Consider the following 18,246-nt stretch of genomic DNA (forward strand, 5'->3'; position numbering starts at 1 on the left):
TCTTAACTGACTTTTTACATACATACACCTACCCCAAAAGTAAATTCAAAAGTTATCAAAAACAATGGATCTCAAATAAATTACTTATAAGAGGACATCACTATCCCACTACTAACATGGGGAGTTACATAAATTTGTTTTAACACCAAATTATGCAGCTCAACAAGATTAACCAAAAAAGAGCAAGAAGCAGGTGATTGCCACAAAGCATTTTACACATTACTAATGATGGGCAATCCAGACTTTAGGGGTTATTTCAAAACCAAAACCCGCTATACAGGGCTGACCTGGGCGCCTTACTGAAGAGATTAAGTTGGATAGGAAGAAAATACACGCTTTTACGCTCACCTTTCCTTTGTTCTTGGCGGTTGACTGTCCGACTAGGGATGCATGATAAATCAGGCCATACTTTGGAGTGTCTTTTTTCGTCTTCAGAGCTCTAAAGAGGGCTTTCTCAGCACCAAGTATCTGAACAGTGGAAGCTGGATGCTTAGCCAAGTTGAGCAGAGAACCTAAAGGAAACGTTCTTGTTAAACTCCTAAAACACCATTGCCAATAGTAGTATAGTAAAAAAAACATGTCCTAAATATATGCATTTGGCAAAAGAAAAAAAATAATGCTGCTTGAACAACGCACTTAACGCCACTAAACCTCCAATTAAACGTGTGAAAAACTGGTAAATGGAAAAGAGCTGTTAAAGCCCTGTTCATTTAAGATAGGTCATTATTAGCTTCTGAAAACAAGCCTACAGCATTACACTTACCATGACGTGAGTACGGTTATTTAACATATGTAAATGTACGGTTAAGCAACAAAATGGGTTACATTTTGGTACTTTTTTTAAATAGTACTGGGGAAAACCGAGCAATGCAAGTCCTTTTGTAGATCACAATCTGGCAACTGGAATTACGCAGCACGGACAGCCCAAATTATGCGACAGGGTTGACTAAATCATGCAGCAAGAAAAGGCAAATCATGCAACCCAATGCGTCACATTTTGTGACAGTATTAATTCATAATTGTCATTTTTCTTTAGCACTGCGCAGAAGTTTCACCTCATTAGTACCAGTTTGGCATACAAATACAGAAATAAGCAACTAAAAGATGACTGGTCTACCTTTGTATAAAAGCTCTCCTCTACGCAGCAACACTGATCGCCACAATTGGAAGAACGCTTGATCCATTTGAACAATGAACACATTTTTGTTAAAATCGACTGGCCCTGATCATAATCAATCCTTGGGTGTCAGCTGTCTGAAATATGCAGGCCCTTTACACTTCAATTGTTTGAGTTATGCTTTGTAACAATAGATTTTTAGTCTCCCCGAGAAAGACATGAAGGTCTTTCACTTGCCCATAAATCATTACAGATAGGAAAAAGCAGGGAGCTGACAAAGTCTTTATTTTTTGGGTGTATGCTAATAGTAAAACAAGGTACTAACCGACCATTGGCCGGTCCATGACTGTATAATTTTAGCACCGGTCAATACCTTCAGATCCAGATTCTACAGAAAATGTGTGGTCAGGTTTCTAAGTAGATCATTTCAAACATTTTCTAAGGAGGAGTTAAATTGGAGAACAATTTGGGTGGCTCACTAACCTGGACTCCCATGGTTGTCTAGTTTTCAGAACTGTCTGGCTCTGATGGATTTCCCTGGGTGGCTGCTTAGTCCTGGCCCAAAAAACTGTACCAACATCCATTGCCATAAAAGGTAATTTTTCTTTCTGGAAATGTTGATGTCTTAACATTGCATTTTTAGCCCCTTGTTGTGCGCACTAGGCTTACCCACACAAGTAAAGTACCTTTTTTATTTGGAGAAAAAGCAATGCGACTGAAAAGTTCTCTCCACAGATTAACGCTTTCCATCACGGAAATGACGCAGACATTGTCATTCAAAGTTTGAGGCTTGCATGGACTCCTGGGTAAGAAAACTTAGTGAGAACTACACAAGTCATCCCAATCTGGATTCCCCTGGGTATCCAGTTTTAAAAAATGTACAGGTTTTCCTAGGTGTTGGCTGAGCTAAGGACCAACACCAACCTCTACATAAAAAATAAAAAATAAAAAGGGGTCAATTTTAACAGGAAAAAAATGTGGTACGTCCATTTTGTGTTTTTCGGGCCTTTGCCTGTTGCAGGTACCAGCCCTACCCTTACAAGTGAGGTAGCATTTTTATTGGTAGACTTAAAGGAATACTAGCTGGTAGGACATTCCCGGCTCTGTACAGACTCCAGAACTTTTCATCACATAAATTGTCTTTTTAATTTTTTTTTTTGTCAGTGTGATATTTGAAAGGGGCTTCTGTTTAAGAGCCATGCAAGTCACCCTGCCATGGAATACCATGTGTGTCTATTTTTCAAAAATGTGCGAGTTTGTTAGGTTTCCCTAGGTGCTGGCTAAGCGAAGGCTCAAAAACTCACAGAATGTGATGTGTCCATGTTGTGTTTTGGAGCCTGTGTGAAAGTGCCCACTCTAGACACTTTCACCCCCTCTTTTTGCCTGGTATTTGATGCAATGTTGGCAGATGTGAACTAGGTTTCTGCTAACCAGGTCTCCAGTGCCAGATCTTTCCTTAACTGTAGTTATACCCCAGTTGGCAATACCTTTAGCACTCCTATAGGTGCTCAGGAAATGGTATGCCTAGTACCTAGGTCATGGGTACTAATGAGGGCCCTAAGGGCTTGCAGCTTGTATTGTGCCACCTAAGGGACCCCTCACAACACTAGTATAAGCTGCCATTGCAAACTGTGTGACATACTGCAGACAAAAGTGAAAACACCACATGGCACACATCTTGTGTGCCATGCCAGCAAACACTACATGCACTATGTAAGCTGCCCCTACAGTAGGCATTACAGACCTAAAGCAGGGTGCATTATACTACATGTGAATACATATCTGCATATCTAGATCAATTTAAGACATTACAAGTGAACAGGGAAGACTTCCTAAGGTATGTACTGGGCAGTGGTCAAAAGGAGCTTTCCTGCTAAGTAATGGCTTCACTAAAACCTATGATGTTTCGTATCAGACACCCTTAGTAATCCCACACTGATTCCATTGATGTTTTTATTAACACTTGCACCCAGAGGGTACTTCAGAGGTACTGCAGATGAGAGCCTGAAACAATATCTGCTCCAGAGAAAGGTGTTCACAGCTCCTATAAGCAGGATGGCTAGTAATTTAGCATATCAAGGTCAGGAACTTTGAAGTCCCGCCACCTTTGATATGTGACCCTGGCAACCGCCAGACCTTCAGGATGCCTTCCCCTGCCCGAGGCCCATTTGGCACCAGGACAGGTGGGAGATTAGCTATGCTATTAGGAGCTATGCTCCGGTCCGACACACCCATAAGAGCACCATATGTGCCCCATTGTAGAAAAATTTCACCATCTTGGTGATACCAGAATTAGGAAGGCTGGGGTATATAGTCATCCCAAGAGTAAGTATCCCATTGGCTACTACCCTTCACTCCCTGTAACTCCCCTAAATGCTGTATTTAGGGGAGCACCAGAGCAGGACACCGAAGAGCCTCAAACCTGAAGACCAGCGACTAACTTGGTCCTAACCCTATTGCCCTGGCTACTGTCCTCGCCAATTGCACCAAAGTTGCCTTGTCCCGCAGCTACTCTGCTGCCAAAAGCCTAGCAGGACTGCCAGCACTTAGTGGAGCTACTCCCGAGCAGGCACCCAAGAATCGTGAGAGCCCCAGACTACATAAACCAGATACCTAAAAGCACCACTCAACCTGAGCTCCCCAGTCAGTTGAAGTGAATGAACGGTGCTAGTAAGTTCCTGAGACCCTCCAGCCTTACCTTGGGATTGGCCAGACCGGTCCCTGGGCACTTTTGTGCAGAGCACTCTTCTCCCCGACCCCCCCCCCCCCCCCCCCCCCCCCAAAAAAAACATTTAGCTACAGTTTGCCTATTTTCTCAGTCCTATCCACAAACCTTGGGTACCCTTAAAAATACCAAGTTCCTGGGGGGAAAAAAAAAAAAGGACACAAATTTGGAGTGGATTACTTATGTGGGGGGTGGAAAGTCATGGAGGCCTACGAGCGAACTGCCCCAAATAGCCATAAAAGGGCTTAACATTCTAGGGGAAATGGCCTAGCAGCAAAAGGGCTAATTGCAGTGGTCTCAGTCATGTTTGTAAATAATACTGAAGGATCTGTATGCAGATGCTTCATACTTTGACAGCATGCTGCCGGGAAAATAATTAATGGTTCAGAATGTAATGCCACATGAGCAAAGGTTTTTAATGAAGAATTGAATGCTTCCAATGGGAAAAATGCAGAGTGCACAGTCTTGTTGTGTGGGTATTCTTAACTGATTGGCTTGTTCATCACAAAGCAAGCCTCTTTTTAAGCTGATAAGTGGCAAAAGTGGTGTGGTTAATGTCAGATTTTTGGGGGGAGGCATAGAAAGCTGACCTGGTGTATGGTGAGCACCTGTGGTGTTATCACCTTATACCAGGTCATGGGATCCCCTATTAGTGAGGTGTAGTCTGTGCCTAGGAAGACAGGGCTCTCTAGAGGTAGCTGTGGATGAGCAGTCAAGACTTACCTAGGAGACATGCAGAGCTTATGCAATACCACTGTAGCCACAAAGCACTTGCACACATGAAAGAACGACACTGTCACAAAAATAAAGGTACTTTATTATGGTAACGCTAATCTCAAAATACTGTATAGGCAATAACTTAACTGGAGGTAACTAAACACTAATATGTACTGTAGGAAGTGGGCTCTGTATGTACTATTTCAAAGTAAGAAATAGCATGCACAGAGTCCAAGGGTCCCCTTAGAGGTAAGATAGCATGTACAGTTTTGGCAAAAATGGCAAGCTATTTTGAAAATACCTTTGTCTTCACAATTGGCACACCCTGGCATCCAGGTAAGTCCCTTGTAACTGGTACCCCTGGTACCAAGGGCCCTGATGCCAGAGAAGGTCTCTAAGGGCTGCAGCATGTCTTATGCCACCCTGGGGACCCCTCACTCCGCACATACACACTGCTTGCCAGCTTGTGTGTGTTGGTGGGGAGAAAATGACTGTCGTCATGGCACTCCCCTCAGGGTGACATGCCAGCCACTATCTTACCTCCAAGGGGAACCCTTGGACTCTGTGCATGCTATTTCTTACTTTGAAATAGTACATACAGAGCCAACTTCCTACAAGGTGCTTTTGGCAGGGGAAACAAAAGTCACACCTATGATAAGCACAAAGACAGAGATGAACCTCTCCAAGGACACACAGTACACAATATCAATTCTACATCCAAACCCTCAAGTGCAGTGTAAAAAAAACAGAAAGCATACCTGCGTGAGCAATGAGTCTGGCTCCGACCAGCTCTCCCACCATGACAGTAAGATTTGGTGCAATAGCCATCATACGGTTTTTCAGGTAATCGTACAGTTGAGCACGATATTCTGAAATTTCAATCACCTGGAATATTAAGACGGACAAGTAACGAGTCAATACTCATCATCGAATAGAAACTATCCATAACATTGTTGAGTTAACTCCCTTAAATACCATATTACCAACTAGGTACAAACTCTTTGGGAATGAAGGATTTAATGAGAGGTCTCACCCAAAAAAAATGCGTTCACTTTATCAATTTTACTACTACTAAAAAGGTTAATTTCACAGTTAACATGTTATAGGATTTTTAAACTTCCGGACAATAATAGGGAGTAATAATTTGAAAAGCACGTGCTTCCAATTCAACTAAGGTATATAATTAATCTGCCCTCACGATTTAGTCCAAATATTGTTAGGACACTCCTGATGGGGGTGGGGTGGGTGTGTGGGCTTCTCGAGGATCATGTTCTTTAGGGAGAAGAATGCATACGGAGGCCGAAACCTAAAGAACATAATTTAGATGAAATCTATTTGACCATCTACAGCACTAGGCAGGACATCGGAGCTTTTATTGATTGCTTAGACGATCTTGCAGTTATTTATGTAGGCTGAAAGAGCACAAATCCACGAAAAATGCATATGGCAAAACACACACCGATGCACCATGTTAAATATTTTTCGGCTGTAAAAAACCAAAGCCTGCCGGGCATGCAATTGAGCTTCACACACCTTTGAACACAACTTTTGGCTAGGCTACAGTCATTACTCACGCCAGAAACTCTTTAAGGGAGTGTTATATATAAAATAAAATAAATAAATAAAAAAAATATTAAAAAAAACACACGCACACAACTTAAACGTACATTGCTGTCCGATCCATATTGGTACCACTGTGGATGCACAGTGTGTTTTTATAGCGACAGCTAAATTATAACTTTACAAATACAGACATCTAAGCGCATTTGAGGGCTAAACAGATGTTGCCACCCAGGACTAATGACCTATTAGCCTAGACAGCATCAGATGAGGTAGTGACTTGCACCTTCATGTTTTATCAAGAATGCAATTTAAGAATCATCACAGCTGTCATAGCACATGACAAAAAAAAAAAGATGAACGTGAAGGTTAACGATCACATATATACTGACCTGGTCACAAAGATGCAAGATATTGCTGATATCCTCCTCTGACACTTCGGTTCCCATAGAGATTTCAGCTGCAGCTTTTACTTCAACCTCTATCTCTTCGGGGAGTATCTCAGAAAGGTCAAAACTGGCAAAGTTTGTTCTATCCCCTACGAGTGAAAAATTAATAAAAAAATCCCTGGTCAAAAGTAGACACATAAGGTGGGACTAAAATGTGACGACAAACAAGTATAAAGTTGCGTAGGTAGGGTTACATATTTATTGGTAGTAATAAAATAACAAAAAAAAAAAAAAAATAATAAATCAACTCACCATACTTATGACTTAATATTTTAATATTTCCTTCCTGGGAGAGATGATTCCATCAACTTTTCTCCCAACGAAGAGAGAGCACATATCACTGAGCCAATGAGCCCGACCCTTCTTTACAAAACAAATATTTTCTAAAAAGGCTCAGAAAAAGCATTTCCAGGGAGACAATATGACCCTAAATGCCGAGGATATTTTTTTTTAGGTCAAGTGTGAAGCAAGAGATTACCTTTAGTGATCAGGCACAGAATAGGGTTTAACTTTTATAGAACCCCCAAAATAAACTGAAGCTCATTAATAAACTACTATCAATGGAGCCATTCCACACACAAAGCAACATTTAGAACCGTTGTCAAGAGGACAGCAACTATTTCCTTACTATGAGACAAAACAATGACAATTAAAGGTTTTCAGAGACTGAGATATGAAGGCCAGGCACTCTATAAGCAGATGTACCTGATAGTCACTGTTAAAGGTTTACCAAGGTAAATCCTTTTGAAACCACCTTTTGTGTACCTCGTAGGGAAGCAGGACCTGCCCTCCAAAATTCAAAAAGAGTGCGTTTCTCTACTTTGCCGATTCTCTAAGTAACTTGAGGCGCTAACAAGAACTGTAGGAAAGGTGACCATCCACCTGAGGATGCTAATTGGATAAAGAATCACCAATAAGTGTCTGGGATTTAGTTGATTCACCCAATTACCAAAACAAAATATCCATGAAAAGCAAGTACCTTGGGTAAATAGAGTATTTGCTACGGTAGGAAAGTGCCTCTTGACATGGTCACCCCAGGCAGAGACTAATTATATTACATGTGAGGGAATAGCTGCATGAGTAGATATGCCCCTGCTATGTCTTTGTCGATTCTCAGACATATTAAGTCAACAGTGAAGCCAATTTAAGTACATGTGCTGGACACGGGTCATCACGAGTTCCCCAGCTACATGATGGCTTCGCTGACAATAGCAATGCTCAGTATCAAACATCTTGTATTAATAAACCCTCACCGACTCCAGTGGTGAATTTAAATAATGCATGCACTAAGAGGGTACCTTAGAGTTGCCCCCTGAAAACCTAACTCCTAGTGTGGGCACCGACGGTCAAAGCCAGTACAGTTACCTTAGACAGTCTCCACTGGATAGCATTAGGCACCCGACATCGTGTTGGGGGGGGAATACACTGGACCCCTCTGCACAGTGTACTGCATTTTAATGCACTACATAGAGAGCCAGCTTCCTACAGCTAACAGAAAAACACTGCACTAAAATTGCAGGTGGTAGGGCCTGCAAGATTTTGCCAATGTAGGGCTTGACGAATAGAAATGCGGCTTCTAAGTCTATAGCTGGAAGGTCAAACTTCAATATCACAAACCTTACACCATGCAACTCATGAAAGCAACCTCTGTCTGAAGTCACCTTCTTCACAGACCTGGTGCCCTCTACATTGCAACACCATAAGTGGGCTGAAGTTGTGTGCAGTAAATTAATTCTTAAAACAAGATGCCAAAACAAACATTTTGTATTTCCTACAACTTTGCTGTCTCAGCATAACTGAGCAATGTTCGCATACCACAACATGAAATTGTCTAGTCTCATTACAAAATGAATCTGACAAGTATTACAATCTGCTCTTCATTAAACCAATTCAGTTATCAGTGCCACATACTAATTAAGCAATAAAGCTGTAAAATCAAAATTTAAGACGTAACAACCTACCCTGATCTGGACTGTCTTTCGGAGAACCAAATATAACTAACAACTGGTTGGGTGATATAATATTAGAAAAACAATTCAAGTTTAAAGAAGCAGCTAAGATAATCTATTGTTGGTGACTGTTTTAGGACAGGACTTCAGTGTTTCTGTACTGGCTTAGATCACAGATTTCTATATTGGAGACGATATAATTAAAGAAATAAATGAGGAAACATCACTCAAAAGAAATTTCTTTATTTATGCGCCTCCATGTAGGTAATCTGTCAAGTTCAAACGTCCGCACTGTAAAAGTTAGTAAATAACCTGTTTAGTGAGTTAAAGCCGCAAGTAATTGCTTTCAGAGTGCAGACACTTGTCTTAGCCCCCCAATTCAGCCGGGCAGTAACTACAAGCAGCGCTGGCTTTAGGGCGGTGCAACCAGCACAGATGTTCCAAGGCTCTGACTTTTTTTTGGGGGGTGGGGGAGAGGGTTGGCAAAAATGTTAAACTAAAACAGAGAGATTGTGGAGTTGTCTTTAGTGAGTTTTAATGTAAAATTATTAACGTAGATGCAGATCACAGAAATGTATTTTATGTGGATAGCTCAGTGGGTTACTGCTTTTGTCACAGAGCCTTTTGTTGCTTGCATTTCATAAGTCACTGTCATAATATAGCACAATGAGCTATGGACTGTCAAAGAGCTGAATGAAAACTGCACTGTATAGGTCAGAATCTTATAATTTTTCCCCAGTATGTTATTATCCGAATGTTGTTTAAAAAGGGTTTGTTTGGGCAAAAATACACTCTTATTAATAAGGTCAACAAAACCCCGTGTGTTTAAAAATACTTAAACGTGTGCTTCTCCAGACCAAGCACTTTTAAAACCTAGCCTTGTGGATGACAAGTGACTCATAACTTGTAGTCCTCGGTATAATTAATTGTCTCTGTATAATGGGTGTGTGATGTAAAGTGCTCTAAACACACCTACACTGGTATGAGTAGCGCTATAACCAATATAACGGATGAAACACATGTGAGGTGTTGTGGAGAGATGAGGGGCACTAAATGTCTATGCAGGTTTCCTTCTTACATTAACTTCTTTCACTAGACTAGAATTGACTATTTTAGACACCAAAATTATGCCAAATCAAGCTGCACTTTGGGCTCACTGAAAGTACATCCACAATCGCCTTACTTCCGCAGTTAGCCACGGAAAGTCAAGACAGACAATGAATTTGGATGGAGAAGTGTAAATACACAGGTACCAAACCATGAAAACTTGAAAAATGCGGCTACAGGAAAGGGCTACCCCTGTTCTGAGAGTAACCTGAGCTGATCAAAGTAAAAAGGAAACTCTGCTCGCTGTGATGGGGGAAGACCAAGACAGAGGAGAATGAAAATGTCACTTACCCAGTGTACATCTGTTCGTGGCATCAGTCGCAGTAGATTCGCATGTTCTGCAATAGCTCGCCATCTGGTGTTGGGCCGGAGTGTTACAAGTTGTTTTTCTTCGAAGAAGTCTTTCGAGTCACGGGACCGAGTGACTCCTCCTTTTGTCTCCATTGCGCATGGGCGTCGACTCCATCTTCGATTGTTTTTCCCCGCAGAGGGTGAGGTAGGAGTTGAATTGTAGTAATAGTGCCCATGCAATGGAGTGACTAAGTATGCACCTATTTAAGGTTGAGATGATACATATATAAATAATTGAAGGTAACTTCCAAACTGCTACAGGCTCCCGGGGAGGCGGGTGGGCACATGCGAATCTACTGCGACTGATGCCACGAACAGATGTACACTGGGTAAGTGACATTTTCAGTTCGATGGCATCTGTCGCTGTAGATACGCATGTTCTGCATAGACTAGTAAGCAGTTATTTCCCCAAAAGCGGTGGATCAGCCTGTAGGAGTGGAAGTAGTTTGAAATAATGTCCTTAATACGGCTTGACCTACTGTGGCTTGTTGTGCGGATAACACGTCTACACAGTAGTGCTTGGTGAATGTGTGAGGCGTAGACCATGTGGCTGCCTTACATATTTCTTGCATTGGGATGTTTCCTAGAAAGGCCATGGTAGCACCTTTCTTTCTGGTTGAGTGTGCCCTTGGTGTAATGGGCAGCTGTCGTTTAGCTTTAAGGTAGCAGATTTGGATGCATTTAACTATCCATCTGGCTATACCTTGTTTTGAAATTGGGTTTCCTGCATGAGGTTTTTGAAATGCAATAAAGAGTTGTTTAGTCTTTCTGATGTTCTTTGTTCTGTCAATGTAATACATCAATGCTCTTTTGACATCTAATGTATGTAGTGCCCTTTCAGCTACGGTATCTGGCTGTGGAAAGAACACTGGAAGTTCCACTGTTTGATTTAGATGGAACGGTGAAATAACCTTTGGCAAAAATTTAGGATTGGTCCTTAGGACAACTTTATTTTTGTGTAGTTGTATAAAAGGTTCCTGTATAGTAAACGCCTGAATCTCGCTTACTCTTCTTAGGGAAGTAATGGCGATGAGAAATGCCACCTTCCAGGTTAGGAACTGTATGTCGCAGGAGTGCATGGGTTCAAAAGGTGGACCCATAAGTCTAGTTAGGACAACATTTAGGTTCCATGAAGGAACAGGTAGTGTTCTTGGTGGTATAATTCTCCTAAGGCCCTCCATGAATGCTTTAATGACTGGTATTTTATATAGGGAAGTTGAATAGGTAGTCTGCAGGTATGCAGATATTGCTGCAAGGTGAATCTTAATGGAAGAGAAAGCTAGGTTAGATTTTTGTAAGTGAAGCAAGTAACCCACTACATGTTCTGGAGTTGTGTGTAATGGTTGTATTTGATTAATATGGCAGTAGCAAACAAACCTTTTCCATTTACTTGCATAGCAGTGCCTGGTGGATGGCCTTCTTGCTTGTTTTATGACTTCCATACATTCTTGGGTAAGTTGTAAGTGCCCGAATTCTAGGATTTCAGGAGCCAGATTGCTAGATTCAGCGATGCTGGATCTGGGTGTCTGATCTTTTGGTTGTGCTGTGTCAACAGATCTGGCCTGTTGGGCAATTTGATGCAGGGTACCACTGATAGGTCTAGCAGCGTTGTGTACCAGGGTTGCCTTGCCCAAGTTGGTGCTATCAATATGAGTTTGAGTTTGCTTTGACTGAGTTTGTTTACCAGGTAAGGAAGGAGAGGGAGAGGAGGAAAAGCGTAAGCAAATATCCCTGACCAGTTCATCCATAGGGCATTGCCTTGGGATTGTTTGTGTGGGTACCTGGATGCGAAGTTTTGGCATTTTGCGTTCTCCCTTGTCGCAAACAAGTCTATCTGAGGTGTTCCCCAGAGTTTGAAATAAGTGTTCAGAATTTGGGGGTGAATTTCCCATTCGTGGACCTGTTGGTGATCTCGAGAGAGATTGTCTGCGAGTTGATTTTGTATCCCTGGTATAAACTGTGCAATTAGGCGAATTTGGTTGTGAATTGCCCAATGCCAAATTTTTTGTGCTAGCAGGCTTAACTGCGTGGAGTGCGTCCCTCCCTGCTTGTTTAGATAATACATTGTTGTCATGTTGTCTGTTTTGACGAGAATGTATTTGTGAACTATTATTGGTTGGAAAGCTTTTAGTGCTTGAAAAACTGCTAGAAGTTCTAGGTGATTGATATGCAGTTTTGTTTGATGTACGTTCCATTGTCCTTGTATGCTGTGTTGATCGAGGTGTGCTCCCCACCCTGTCATGGAAGCATCTGTTGTTATTACGTATTGTGGCACTGGGTCTTGGAAAGGCCGCCCCTTGTTTAAATTTATGTTGTTCCACCACAGAAGCGAGAGGTAAGTTTGGCGGTCTATTAACACCAGATCTAGAAGGTGACCCTGTGCTTGAGACCACTGTGATGCTAGGCATTGTTGTAAGGGCCTCATGTGCAGTCTTGCGTTTGGGACAATGGCTATGCATGATGACATCATGCCTAGGAGTTGTAATACCATCTTTGCCTGTATCTTTTGTGTTGGATACATGCGTTGTATGATGGTGTTGAAATTTTGAATTCTTTGTGGACTTGGAGTGGCTACTCCCTTTGATGTGTTTATTATGGCTCCTAGGTATTGTTGTACCTTGCGTGGCAGAATTTTGGATTTTGTGAAATTGACGGTGAACCCGAGTTTGAAGAGGGTTTGTATGATTTGATTTGTGTGATTTGAGCACTGTATGAACGAATGGGCCTTGATTAGCCAGTCGTCCAAATATGGGAACACATGTATTTGCTGCCTTCTTATGTGTGCAGCGACTACCGCTAGACATTTGGTAAAGACTCTTGGTGCGGTTGTTAATCCGAAAGGCAGTACCTTGAATTGGTAATGTATTCCTTTGAATACAAACCTTAGGTATTTCCTGTGCGATGGGTGTATTGGTATATGGAAATAAGCATCCTTGAGGTCTAAAGTTGCCATGTAGTCGTGTAGTTTTAGCAATGGCAATACTTCTTGTAGTGTGACCATGTGGAAGTGGTCTGATTTGATGAAAGTGTTCACTACTCTGAGGTCTAGGATTGGTCTCAGCGTTTTGTCCTTCTTTGGTATCAGAAAGTACAGTGAGTAAACTCCTGTGTTTATTTTGTGTGTTTGGCGCTAATTCGATTGCATTCTTTTGCAATAGTGCCTGCACTTCTATCTCCAGGAAATTTTGTGCTTTTGGTGGTATGTTTGGAGGGAATTGTAGAAATTCTATGCAATAACCATGTCGGATAATTGCTAGAACCCAAGTGTCTGTAGTGATTTCCCCCCATGCTTTGTAATAATGACCTATTCTTCCCCCCACTGGTGTTGTGTGGAGGGGGTGAGTGACATGTGAGTCATTGTTTAGTAGTAGGGGTTTTGGGGCTTTGAAATCTCCCTCTATTTCTAGGGAATTGCCCTCCTCTATATTGTCCCCGAAAACCTCCTCTATACTGTCCCTTGTAAGTGGACGGTGTTGCTTGTGAGGTGCTGGCTTGTGTGCTTTGACCCCGAAACCCCCTCGAAAGGGCGTTTTACGGAATGTGCTGTAATTCCCTCTGCTCTGCGGGGAGTAGAGTGCGCCCATGGCTTTGGCAGTGTCCGTATCTTTTTTGAGCTTCTCAATCGCTGTGTCCACTTCTGGACCGAACAGTTCTTTTTCATTAAAAGGCATATTGAGAACTGCTTGTTGAATCTCTGGTTTAAATCCAGACATTCGGAGCCATGCATGCCTTCTGATAGTTACAGATGTATTAATTGTCCGTGCAGCTGTATCTGCAGCGTCCATGGAGGAACGTATCTGGTTGTTGGAGATGGTCTGTCCCTCCTCAACCACTTGTTTTGCCCTATTTTGGAAGTCCTTGGGCAGATGTTCAATGAGATGTTGCATCTCGTCCCAGTGGGCTCTGTCATAGCGCGCAAGTAGTGCCTGGGAGTTCGCGATGCGCCACTGGTTTGCAGCTTGTGCTGCGACTCTCTTACCAGCTGCATCGAACTTGCGGCTTTCTTTATCTGGGGGTGGTGCATCTCCAGATGTGTGAGAGTTGGCCCTTTTCCTAGCTGCTCCTACAACAACAGAGTCTGGTGGCAGCTGTGTAGTGATGAAAACCGGGTCCGTAGGAGGCGGCTTATACTTTTTTTCCACCCTTGGTGTGATTGCCCTACTTTTGACCGGCTCCTTAAATATGTCTTTTGCGTGCCGGAGCATACCAGGGAGCATAGGCAGGCTTTGGTAGGAGCTGTGGGTGGAGGAGAGTGTGTTGAACAAGAAATCATCCTCGACCTGTTCTGAGTGGAGACTTACGTTATGAAATTGTGCTGCTCTAGCCACCACCTGAGAGTACGCGGTGCTGTCTTCTGGTGGAGATGGCTTTGTAGGGTATGCCTCCGGGCTGTTATCTGACACTGGGGCGTCGTATAGGTCCCATGCGTCCTGATCTTGGTCACCCTGGCTCATGGTGGTGTGAGCTGGGGAGTGAGATGGAGTTTGTGCTGGTGAAACGTTAATCACGGGCGGAGGAGAGGGTGGTGGTGTAACTCTTTTCACCACTTTTGGTTGTGGTGCTTGTTCCGTTTGGAACTCCAACCTTCTCTTTCTCCTAATGGGGGGAAGGGTGCTTATTTTTCCTGTCCCCTGCTGAATGAAGATACGCTTTTGCGTATGGTCCACATCAGTTGCTTGTAGCTCTTCCTCAAACCTATGCTTTTGCATTTGGGAGGTTAGCGAGTGCTCTTCTGTATAAGAGCCTGAAGCTGGGTCGCTTGCAGTTTGTTTCGGCGTCGAAACTTTGTCTGCGTGTTTTTTCGGCTCCGAGGTGACTTTTTTCCTTTTCGGTGCCGAAACCTCTCGGCGTCGATCTGTTTCGGTGCCGCTGTCTCGGCGTCGAGCCGTGTCCACACCGGCATCTCGGTGTCGAGGCTTGTCTCCAGCACTTTCTCGGTCGCGAGAAGGCTGCGTGCCGGTGTCTCGACCGGAGTCGGACGATCTCGGCACTGTTTGGGCCTTTTTCGGTGCGGACGGTCGGTCACCGAATTTATGGGTCGAGCCATGGCCTGGTGGCAGTGGCGTCCCCTGGGCCTTGTAAATGTTTCTTTGTGTGGTTTTTGACGTCTTACTCACGGTTTGTGTGTCGTCGAATCCTTCGGAGTCTGAGTCTTGGATCGAGAAGGTACCTTCTTCTTCCTGTTCCTCGAACTCCCGTTGGGCTGTCGGTGCGGACGCCATTTGAAGTCTTCTGGCTCGACGGTCTCGGAGTGTTTTTCGGGACCGGAACGCACGACAGGCCTCGCAGGTGTCATCGCTGTGCTCAGGTGACAGGCACAGGTTGCAGACCAAGTGTTGGTCTGTGTAAGGGTATTTATTGTGGCATTTGGGGCAGAAACGGAACGGGGTCCGTTCCATCGGCGTTCTTCAGCACGCGGTCGGGCCGACCAGGCCCCGACGGAGGATCGAAAAACTACCCCGAAGGGCACCGGAGCTCTTCGATCTTCGATGCGGTGTGGAATCTAAGTACGCCGATCCCGAACGCAACAATACCGACGAAAATCTTCCGAAATTAGCTAATTTTCCGTTCCGAAACTCGGAGCGACAGGAACACGTCCGAACCCGATGGCGGAAAAAAAACAATCGAAGATGGAGTCGACGCCCATGCGCAATGGAGACAAAAGGAGGAGTCACTCGGTCCCGTGACTCGAAAGACTTCTTCGAAGAAAAACAACTTGTAACACTCCGGCCCAACACCAGATGGCGAGCTATTGCAGAACATGCGTATCTACAGCGACAGATGCCATCGAACAAAAGGATAACTGTGCTTGAATTTGCGTCTTCTTGGCTACAAAGGGAACGCTTGCAAAAAGAAAAGCTTCAGGAACTACATGTTAGAGAAAAGTGCAATGTCAGAGACCATAAAACATGACCCTAGGCATGGAGATCACAAGAAGCTTGTGAATTTCGAGAGACCTCCAGCCAAAAGGATAATCAATCTTAGCATTTATCTTTAGTGCGTACTGCTTCCCAGTACCTGTAGCACCCACCCCCTCCAATTTGACTACTTGTGTAACTGCCTTTTAAACAAAAAGATCTTAAGTTTAAACATCAAGTACACTGAATGTTGACCCCACAGCCAGCCCAGAAAACACATTTTCTCTCTCTACATAGAGAATGGCCTAGGTCAGTGCTGTTGATTCCACATGAAATGTAACACCCCATGCTCATTTTTTCTAATATACCAAATTAAACAACAAAAGCCAACATGCTATTACTGCTGTACATTCAAACAAGACGCTACTTACCCACTTGTCTTACACATTTACAGAATGTTAAGTTATCGGTGATGATCTTGCCTAGTTCAGGGAAATGCCAGCCATACCATTCCCTGCAGCGCATTATGTAGTTGTTCAGCTCTTTGTCCAAATCATCCAGCAAGGCTACATCATGCAACACAAGACAACACCAAAATATCAGTTCAACTTCAACGTACCAAGTAACTTAAACTAAATAGGTCAGGGGTAGAAAGCAGAGTAAAACGCAACACAAGTTTATTCAACAAATCGTATTACACCAGTTCATTATGCAAAACTAGTGAAGTAACTCAATAGTTCACCTGTGGTTTAAGTGAGCAAAGATAGCATCAGATGAGGTAGTGACTGTGCACCCACATGTTTGCATTCAGGAAAGCAACAATGTGATCATCATCACAGCTATCAATGGCACCACTGCCACACCAAAGAACATTCACTTTACAGGACAGCTAGCCAAATTCAGCAAGACTTGCAATTTGTAAACTGCTGTAAAACGGCCAACACTCAAGATAAGACATACAGTATGCTGTGTGATCAACCAAAAACAAGTACTGAGCATTCTACACGTTAATTCATTAAAGTAGATTTTTCCAAATTAATACAGAGCGAGGTTGAGTTTCAGGAAACGCCCACATCTCGTCTATGGACATCTGAAGTGCCATTTTAAAACAGAGGAATTTAAATGTGCCCCGATGACGTAGCTCCTGGCTTGATAACAAAACTAGGAAAAAAATTACCTGCCACGATTAGCAAAATAAAATATTTACATGACAAAGAAACCATTCTCTCCACCTGGTTTCAAGTAGATGTAAATGCTTATTTTAGTTTCCTACAACAAACTCCCATTCAATTGCAAATAGCATACAGCAGTGCTCTCCAAACTTTTTAATGCCGTGCCCCCAATTGAAAAATATAATTTATTGCCCTCCCTCAGAATTTCACAATTTTAAAAAAAATAAAGTTGCCAATGTTTAAATATGTGTAGACATATTTAAACGTTGCAGTTAAGCACTGTTGCCTTTTTTAAAATGCAATAACATGTTTCTGCTTAAAACAAAACACTTATCTGTGTCATGCTTATTTTGGCCAGAGCTTGCAAGTCCCACCAGTAATTTGCCGACAATAGCTCATCCTAGTTACTGAGAGCCATTTATTGAAGGCCAGCTTGAGTACTTGGAAACAGTTCTCTAAACAATATAAGTAACACAACGTTAAAGTTCTCACCCTCTAGCCTGAAAAAGTATACATTAGCCAGTACTCACTAAAACACAATTCCTTAAAGCACAGATAATTAAAGTCCTTGGTAACGGACTATACGCAAAGAAATATGCTTTCCTAAAATTATAAAATTCAAAACCACCACCCTAGAGTACTTACAGATTGCTTGAACGATCATTGTGTCCACTTTGTCAGGGCTGAACTTCAACTTATAACGGGAGAGGCTGCAAGCATACAGACAGGTGTTAACTCCTACAACAGGAACACGGGAAGATGCACTTAGTCCAACACTCAGAACAAAACTCAAAAGACACCATATAGTAGCCTTCCATTCTGTTGTCTCAGTGGTAGTGACGAAATGTTGTAAGTAAACATCATTATGCATCAGTCCAACAAGTATCCATCATTGACAACAGGAGTAGCAACTCCAAGTATTCTCTCAGTGAAAGCAGCAGAAGTTAGAACTACCACCAATCACCTGGGACTTGTAGTTTAATACATTTGCCATATTCTGCATACCTAGAAAAATCCTGCATATAACAATTTGAAGACAGGAACAACTCAGAAAAGCAACTAGGAGGAACGTATAGGCCGCATTTAGGCATAGTAGGGGCACTCCACAAAACCCATAGGAAATGGCCGACATGCTCTGCTGCATTTAAGTTATCGCAAAACTATGCCAAAACGGTATATATATATATATATATATATATATATATATATATATATATATAAGGAAAATGTCACTTACCCAG

The 18,246-nt window shown here is 42.8% G+C and overlaps 1 protein-coding gene and 3 non-coding genes across 5 annotated transcripts in view; all 4 read right to left on the reverse strand.

Annotated features, from left to right (window-relative positions):
- Window positions 1–18,246, reverse strand: part of NOP58 (NOP58 ribonucleoprotein) — a 60,725-nt gene that overhangs the window by 25,627 nt on the left and 16,852 nt on the right. For both annotated transcript variants that reach the window (XM_069226044.1, XM_069226043.1), the window contains exons 6-10: window positions 17,651–17,715; window positions 16,265–16,399; window positions 6,512–6,657; window positions 5,318–5,444; window positions 349–512 (exon numbers count right to left, since the gene is read on the reverse strand). In XM_069226044.1, coding sequence (XP_069082145.1) covers window positions 349–512; window positions 5,318–5,444; window positions 6,512–6,657; window positions 16,265–16,399; window positions 17,651–17,715 — 637 coding nt within the window. The remainder of the gene's footprint in view (window positions 1–348; window positions 513–5,317; window positions 5,445–6,511; window positions 6,658–16,264; window positions 16,400–17,650; window positions 17,716–18,246) is intronic.
- Window positions 6,375–6,452, reverse strand: LOC138286319 (small nucleolar RNA SNORD11B). The gene has a single exon (XR_011201966.1). It is a non-coding gene; the product is annotated as a small nucleolar RNA SNORD11B (small nucleolar RNA).
- On the reverse strand, window positions 16,595–16,678 carry LOC138286318 (small nucleolar RNA SNORD11B). The gene has a single exon (XR_011201965.1). It is a non-coding gene; the product is annotated as a small nucleolar RNA SNORD11B (small nucleolar RNA).
- On the reverse strand, window positions 17,821–17,911 carry LOC138286302 (small nucleolar RNA SNORD70). Its single transcript, XR_011201956.1, has one exon. It is a non-coding gene; the product is annotated as a small nucleolar RNA SNORD70 (small nucleolar RNA).

This window comes from Pleurodeles waltl, chromosome 3_1, assembly GCF_031143425.1.
Source record: "Pleurodeles waltl isolate 20211129_DDA chromosome 3_1, aPleWal1.hap1.20221129, whole genome shotgun sequence".
NCBI lineage: Eukaryota > Metazoa > Chordata > Amphibia > Caudata > Salamandridae > Pleurodeles > Pleurodeles waltl.